The sequence below is a fragment of the Scardinius erythrophthalmus genome (assembly GCF_964197995.2).
Source record: "Scardinius erythrophthalmus genome assembly, chromosome: 2".
NCBI classification, from domain to species: Eukaryota; Metazoa; Chordata; class Actinopteri; order Cypriniformes; family Leuciscidae; genus Scardinius; species Scardinius erythrophthalmus.
In genome coordinates this window covers 36607813-36616578 of record NC_138222.1, presented here as the reverse complement: position 1 = coordinate 36616578, position 8766 = coordinate 36607813, and the positions used below count along the sequence as shown (strand labels likewise).

At 38.1% G+C, this 8766-nt stretch overlaps 1 protein-coding gene across 1 annotated transcript; it reads left to right on the top strand.

Moving 5' to 3' along the window:
* Positions 1 to 364: 364 nt before the first annotated feature.
* On the top strand, positions 365 to 7917 carry ptpn5 (protein tyrosine phosphatase non-receptor type 5; the record flags this gene model as incomplete). Its single annotated transcript, XM_081352767.1, has 12 exons — positions 365 to 532; positions 1534 to 1644; positions 1785 to 1862; positions 2046 to 2284; positions 2734 to 2920; positions 3013 to 3097; positions 3204 to 3283; positions 3675 to 3812; positions 4283 to 4393; positions 6741 to 6901; positions 7464 to 7577; positions 7824 to 7917. The coding sequence occupies 12 exons, from the start codon at positions 365 to 367 to the stop codon at positions 7915 to 7917; spliced, it is 1566 nt and encodes a 521-aa protein (XP_081208893.1).
* Between the last annotated feature and the right edge of the window lie 849 nt (positions 7918 to 8766).

Genomic DNA, 8766 nt, shown 5'->3' with positions numbered 1-8766 from the left:
AATGTAATTAGAAACATTACTCACTGCTCCTCAAACCTTAAATATTTTCTTAATGCTGATCATTATGGATCTTGTGACAAGATTGCTACAGTGCTGTTCACACTGTAAATGGCATTAGCGTTATGTCCGCAGCACTGTCTCATTTGCATAGTCCACCTCTAAATGTGTCATTCCTCCCACAGCAATGCCATGAATTATGAGGCTGAGTGTACTACTCTCTGATTACATTCAGCTGCATTCTTGCTCCTGTTTGCTCTAGATTAGATTCTATTTATTCTATTATTTATTCTATTCTGCTTCTAGTAAATATGGTTTTGTCTGTGTCTGTTTCAGTTGTTTAAAGACAGGACGTTTCGCGAGCAGCATGGCAGAAGCCCCTGTTGGAGAGGACGCACCCAAAGAGCAGGAGAGTGCCACCTCACTTACTCACGATCCCCTGCCAGGGGTCGGTGGTGCTCTGTGGGAAAGGGTATTGAAAGCTAGTGTTACAGCTGGAGCTTTCCTCCTGTTGTACACACTGTCTCAACTCACAGTGAGTTCATGCACATGCTCTCAAATAATGAAAAAATAAATCCTTAATACACACATAACACACTTTATGCAGTATGCATTGCACACCATTGACTGTCTACTGATTTTGAATCGCTGTATGTATGAGAATATTTCATTTATTCCCATGTTCTGGCTTTGTCTAAAAGTGGCAAATTTGGCTTTAGCTAAAATTAAACAGTTGATAATGATGTCGTGTAGCTGAATCATTTTTGAAACCAGGAGTGTTTTAAATTTATAATGAAGGCTTTTGTCATGTAAACGGCTATAAAACAGTTGTTGTGGTGTGCCTGTCTATCTGTGTGCTTGAATATCCTTCTGTTTGAGTGTGTTTGTGCATAAGTATAGAAAGACAGGCTGTTCCAGGGTCTGCTGTGATCGACCCTGTAGTCAATAACTGCACCACATGCTTTCCTGTCTGACAAACCAGCAAACAGCTGTGTGAGACGGATATATATAAACTACCATTTTAAAGTTTGGGGTCAGTTTTTTAAAGAAATTGATACTTTTATTCAGCAAGGATGCATTAAGTTAATCACAAGTGACAGTAACAACGTGTATAATGTTACAAAAGATTTCTATTTCAAATAAATGCTGTTCTTTTGAACTGGGGGGGGGGGATGCATCAAATATATAGCAAATATATTCAAATAGAAAACGGTTATTTTAAAATGTAATAATACTGTTTCACAATATTACTTTAGCCTTGGTGAGCATAATAGACTTCTTTCAAAACATTTCAAACATCTTGCAGACCCCAAACTTTTAAACGGTCGTATATTTAAAAAACAATATTCTTTTATTCATTTGACATTAAACTTACCGAAACGCAAATGACAGTTTCAGACAAATTTTGTGATTCAAATAAAACATCTCATATCTTTCTTTGCCATCCCTAGTTATGTAGGCTTGGTCACTTTTACCTTTTGAAGGGTTTGTGTGTGTGCATGTGTAAAAATAAATGTGTTTTGATGATGTGTTCAGGGTTTGTGGGTCCTTTACATGCTGAATGGATACAGGGCTTTTCCAGCGGCACATAAAGTTTTGGATCTCCTTCAGTACCTTCTCTCCACCAGTGATGCCTATGATCAACAGGTGACGGATCTAGAACTGAAATGACTGAATAAAAAAAGATTGATGTGACAGAATAATATTGTAAAGGAATTCACTGCTGCATGTCATTCATTTTTTGAAGTGACAAAATAACAAAAAGACATGAATGCACTTGTCTGCAGATGGAGATATGGAGGGTGGAGAGCGTGTTGCCCCTCATAGCCACACTCTTCTTAGGTGTAGTCATCCTTGGTACTGGAGTGAGTATTTTTTATGTTTTTGCCTACTCAGAGTTTTAGTTGACAAACCTGTTTATACAATAACTTGTGCTCAAGATAAACTGTGTTGCAGCAGCTGATTTGAACCCTACATTGTTTAGCATGCACTCATTCCTTTGTGTAAAGCTTGGACTTTCCTTTTTTCCCCTTTTGCTGTCACAACAGACGCTGTTCTGCATTAGAACCCTGGTGCCTGGCAACCCATCTTGCTTCCCTGACGACCGTCGTCAGTCCATGAGCAGGCAGCCCTCCTTTACATATTCAGAATGGACAGATGCTAAACAGGAGTATTTCTACGAGCTGGATGCTGTTCCGGAGACGCCTGTGTTCGACTGCTTTATGGACATGAAGACCGAAGCTGACCCTGCCACTCTCACTGTCAAACCTGTTGGCTTGCAGGAAAGGTAATAAAACGGGCTATTTTTTCTGGATGCTTCACATTTGATGTATTGTACGTCTCATAAATAATTTGTTGTTGTTTGCTGTTAGAATATTCTATGATGGCTTTGTTAGGTAAGTTGTTAATGTGACAGTGTGCTAAATATTTCAATGAGGAAAGAATAAATGCAGAAGTGGTGAGGATGGAAAGGCTAACCACTTGTGTCATAATTAAACATTAAAAAGCAATTGTTCAATATTTAAAAGGCAATTTTAAATAAATATTTAAACAACAGATGAATTCCCACTTCATTTATGCAGGATTATATATCATAAAGTGCATAAAACAGACTCTTATAAAAAGAAAAGTAGTGAAAATAGTTTTAACTTTAACACTTGAAAAACTCGTGAAATCTGAAATCAGTTGTGATGTGAATGATCGCATCGCACAAACTCTGTTGTGATTTTGTGACAGGAGAGGTTCTAACGTGTCGCTGACGTTGGACATGTGCACCCCTGGCACTACAGAGCCCTATGGAGCACTGCTGTCCCCTAAAGAGCAGGGCACACAGGAATACCTGCAGAACGCATCCAACCTGCTCACCCCCGAGCAGCTGCACAAGCGCGCACTGGACGACGCTGTACTGCAGGCGGAGTTCTACGTGAGTATCATTCACAGTAACAAGCATATACACAACAAAACATTGATCGTAACGTGATGTCACTGCTCATCTTGGGATTCTGCTGGAAACAGGAGACACCCATGAACTTCGTGGACCCAAAAGAATATAATTTCCCCGGCGTGGTGAGGAAGAATCGCTACAAAACCATACTACCAAGTGCGTATAACACTCTGTACACAGTTATATGTGGAAAAGTCTAATGAGGTTTGTTCTTGATATTGGCATACCTTTGTATTTGTAAGGTCTTATCTCTAAATTGCAGACACACATAGCAGAGTTTGCTTAAAAGCAAACGAGGAAGGTGATTTTCTCAGCACCTACATCAATGCTAATTATTTGAAGGTGAGTCTGTGTTAGCATCAAATTGTAAATGTTACTTTGCTGGTTGATATAGTATTTAAGTTGTTTTAATAAAAAAATGACAAAATAAACAAGTTTGTAGTGTAACGTTCCATTTTTTTAAGGTTGTTAATCATTTAGCATTTTTGTGAGGGCTCTAAATATTGCTTAATTCTTGCAACATTTCTGTAACATTCTGTCATTTGTCCTCAAATTTCAGCTAATAAATATATGAGCCCTAAATTATATTTAGGAATAGACAATTATGGAGTTAGCTTTTTATTACATATATTATGGGATCACAAACTACCAAAAGTTTTTTGTGTTTTTTCTCAAAATAGCCATTTAAAGTTGTTTGAATTTACATCTTTGTTTTTATCGGATGCTGTTTTAGGGCTATGGTGAGAAAGAAAAGGCTTACATCGCCACACAGGGTCCCACTGTAAACACAGTGGGGGATTTCTGGAGGATGGTTTGGCAGGAGCACTGTCCCATTATCGTCATGATCACCAATATTGAAGAAAAAAATGAGGTCTGGCTATATCTACAGTACACATATACCATATGCATACTATGCGCACACGATTGGGATGAATCAGTCTTTCATGCTGAGTGGTTAAAAATCCTAGATTATTCAGATGGATTTCCTCTTTAAGTATCAGGGTTTTGTAAACTTGAATCAACACTAAATTGCTCTTCTTGTCCAACCTCTGGTGCTGTCACTATTTAATACTGAGCAATAACTCGGGATGAAACCACATTCCTAAATGTTTACTTTGTAAATTTGTAGCTTAAGCCATTTTGCAGTCGTCAAAAAGTTAATAAAGGCGCCTGTTTCAGGTGATGGTGACTCTTTACTTGCCTAGAAATATTTCAGTGAATTAGGTGAATTTCAATGAGTCATCAGGAATCGTGAATGGATTTTTGTCTGAATGGGTTAAAATGAGCTGTGCTGGATATCAATATGAATTAAATAAACATATTTGTCTGTGTGACCCACAGAAATGCACAGAATACTGGCCAGAGGACAGCGTCGTCTGTGAGGGTATCGAGATCACTGTCAAACAGGTCATCCAGGCAGATGACTACAGTCTAAGGATTTTCACTGTGAAGGTCTGTTTGGTGTTTGAGTGTGTTTTGGTAAAATAACTGACTTGCATTTATATTCATTTATAAGTGAACTAATGATTGATGGACTTTTAATGTATTAACCGACTTAATTAACATTTACATTTGTACCAAAACTTTGAGAGAAATTTTATATTTTCTCATTATTACTTTATCTGGCACACTGATACCAACTGAAGGGTTAGCATTTTGAGACAAATTGTGACTAAACAAAGTTAACAATAGCAAAGTATAGGAAAGTATCAGGAAGTATTAAGTATATCTTAGTAATGTTTTGGTCTATTAACAAAATGTAGCATGTCATTGTCACGTTACTGAGCAACTTGACCAGCCCACAACACGTCATTTTACTGACGACCGCTTCTCAAATCTCTGAGTTTAACGCGGGATTCGCAAAACGCTTGCTCTTGAAATATGGGTTAGTACCCAGTTTATTTGGACCAGCTTGCTTCTCAGAATCACAACCTGTAAGTATGAATAATTATTGATGCATATATTTTCTAACGGGTGTTCAAAATATGTAGTTTTGTGTTTTATATTGTGTAAGTTTCCGGCTAACTGGCTAACTCACGTTATTACTGTCTTACTGAAATACTTCTGCTAATCAGCTGTGGGCCACTATTACTGTGTCTATTGATGCAGATTGTCTGTTGTTCTCACTACTTTGAGTAATGTTAAAGGATGGAAAAAGATTTGTTTTGCAAACTTTAATCTTACAGTCATTCAAGTTAGTGCTTGGCTAACATATGCACTGTTATTGATACAGTTCCTGCATGTGCACCGCAATAAATTAGAAATATACACACACACATGGGTTTGTTGATGGACATACACTTGTTAATGCTGATAGTGAGGAATTACAGTTGCAACATCTCATAATGTACCTCAAACTGAGTAGCGTTTCACTGAGAAACGTCCTGCTCAAGTCGTCCTTGCGATGAGTGTTCGGGTTTAATAAGTTCTTCCAATGTTTTATCATCAAACTTGTACTCAGATTAATTTGGTAAAATCAGCGTCATTGTTGTTGTCTTTACAGTGTTTACATCATGGAATCATGGAACAATGTGGTGATGTGCAATGTATATTATGAGAAAATGAAAGTGCTTTTTGACCTTCGATGCATGTAAGCCTGTTGTAGGAGACCTCGAAAAAAAATGAGGAAACTTTAAAATAGCATAATAGGGGCACTGTAAATAATTTCAAAACCCATGAAAATGAGACACATTACTGTATCATATTTTGCATCCTCTTTTCAAGTAGAATTCCCCACAAACCTTGAGAAATGCAGATTAATTACTGTTTAAAAGCCATCACTTTTTTAAAGAATTAGTCATTTAAAAGTCAATTATAATATAACTTAATATAATGTAATTAATAAAGACTAGTCCCATATTTACTGAAAAGTCTAACCTCCTAAAAGTTTGCATGAAAGTGGAGTAGAAAGATAATAGGGACAGAAAGTGAGAAGTCCATGTTGAGCGCAATATTTTTCTGCTTCTAGGTGTGTTTTCTGCTGTTTCCTCTGGAGGCATTGCTGTCATGGCAACAAATATTCTTAGCAATGCAGTGTTTCACATAATTGAAGGAAATGTATTTAATCACAAAATCTGCATATATGATATCTTAAAGAGATAAATCAAAGAATGTGTGTTTGTGTTAGTATATGGGCAACACATGAAGCAGCTCTTTAGTGCATGTGCAGCTTGTAAACGAGCAACACGCTCTGTACTGCAGGTAAAGACAGGTCATTTTCTATATATCTAAAAGAGGAACAAAAAAGAGTATCAAAATAAAGGCCAATTCACAACGCACAGATTGATGGCAATAGACACCTCGTCAGATTTTGTCGTATCGGAGTTAGCCCTGACAAATCTGTAAGAGCTTGTTTTCACCTATTGATCATGCTGAATAGGAATTATGCAGAGTTCATACTACACAATATCAGCCCAATTTGGCCACAGTGCATTTGACGTGGTGATTCCTGGGCTGCAAAAATCAATCGTTTCATCCCGTATAGTGTGTCATATTAGGCGACAACCGACACCGCATCTGTGATGCTTCACGGCGTCACAACAAGAATTTAGGAGTCAAAATCGCATAATCTGACACAGTGACTACCCAGCATTTGAATGTCTGAGAAGTGATGTGCTATAATCTGGTCACTGCCGCCATTGGTAAGCGTCTGTCTGTCGGTGTGGTGTGAAATGGCCTTAAGGGGACACTTTTGTAATTGGGCTGTGCCCCAGTACTGATTAAAAGGCTAGAAACACACTTGTGTATACATGTGTGTTAATGAACTGCAAATGTGCAATGTGAATGTTTGTGTGTGTAGAGTGAGGGTGAGGAGCGCACTCTCAGACAGTACTGGTACACATCCTGGCCAGATCAAAAAACTCCAGACAAGGCCCCGCCTCTCCTGGAGTTAGTTCAGGAAGTGGAGGAAGCGAGGAAACAGGCTCCATCCAAGAGTGGCCCTGTCATTGTCCATTGCAGGTAACACACACGCACACAAACACACATACATATAATATAATTTAGAATATATATATATATATATATATATATATATATATATATATATATATATATATATATATATATATATATATATATATATATATATATATATATATATATATATGAGGTATGTGCGCATTGACAAATTTTAAATGGAAGTTTTGTAACCGACTATAAGTAAGAAACCCTCTAAAGACTTGTGTATATATGATCTATTCTTAATCTATTAATCAAACAGTCAAATCCCATAATAAATGCTGCACACTTGGCAAATAAAGCTTTTTCTGATTCTGATGCTCAGTTATTTTTTTGGAGTTGAAGTGAATATGTGATGGGCATTTGCTTGCTTCGGCTATCACACCGACCTACGTGCATGTCCTGAATATGGTTATTCATGGCTCTAGTGGAATTATGCCAGTTAGAAATGGCACAGCTTACATAAAATGTTTCTGTTTTATTTCATTTGTCTTTTGACTGGTCATCTCTGTGCTCTCCGTGACTGACACATTTTTTTAAACACCATTTCCTCTACTCTCAGTGCAGGGATTGGACGCACTGGCTGTTTCATTGCTACCTCCATCTTGTGCCAGCAGCTAAGCAATGAAGGGGTGGTTGACATCCTGAAGACCACTAGCCAGCTACGCTTGGACAGGTAAAATATATTCACTGTGTGTTCTATTAAACATGAGTGTCAGTTTTGAGTACTGAGACAGCAGCAGAATAAAGATGGGCTCTTTGGCCTCAGTGGTATCCAGGCCACCCTAAAGTCATAGATATGGTGTTATAATAGTCTCTTGTTAAGTTAAGTGCTATAAAAGTGGACTGCTAGATGCTATTCTGTGGATGACGTATATTAACAGTTGGTCTCCTGCTGTTGTTGATGTTGTTGTGTGTTTAGAGGTGGGATGATCCAGACAGCGGAGCAGTATCAGTTTGTTCATCATGTACTCAGTCTGTATGAAAGGCAGCTTCGAAAGACCTCAGAAGAGTAAAGCCTCCATGAGCGCACAACCTTCACATCACTCCTCAGAGCAGTTGACCTTCATCCGAACACATGGGGCAGGGACTGACCCTCAGTTCCTCAAGTCTCATGTATTCAAACACAACAGAAGTTTAGGCTGAACCGTCCTTTTAGAAGCAGACCCAATATTACATTTTAGCCGACCTAAATTCAACATCACGACACCAATCAGTTATTAAATATACTTTTTTCTTTATTCTTTACCATAACAGTAACACACCAAACACAAAGGGATCATATATATCATAACACAAGTGCTGCCCTCATAATGACGTTCAGCAGGCCATCAGTGCTCAAATATGACAAAGTTTATATGCGTGTGTACTTCATATGTGGTGGGATGAACACAATAACAAGCAGACACCAAGGCCTCCATTTATGATGTACACTTAACATTAGGTTTAGGGACCTCTTCAATTTCCGAGCCTACAAATACAGCAATTTTCCTTTTACGCTAAGACATTTTTACAGGATTTATAACTCAATGTAACAATGAGATTTGTTTTAAAGTGTGTACATATAGGGGTCTCACATGTTGAAAGATCAACCTCTTGGCAATCTGAAGTGTCAGTATATATGTGTGTGTGTGTGTGTGTGTGTGTGTGTGTGTGTGTGTGTGTGTGTGTGTGTGTGTGTGTGTGTGTGTGTGTGTGTGTGTGTGTGTGTGTGTGCGTGTGCGTGTGCGAGTGTGTGTGTGTGTGTGTGTGTGTGTGTGTGTGTGTGTGTGTGTGTGTGTGTGTGTGTTGCAGAAACAGAAGAAGAGAGAGAGAGATAATGTTTACGTGTTACATCGTGTTGATAATCATCGTGTTACGATGAT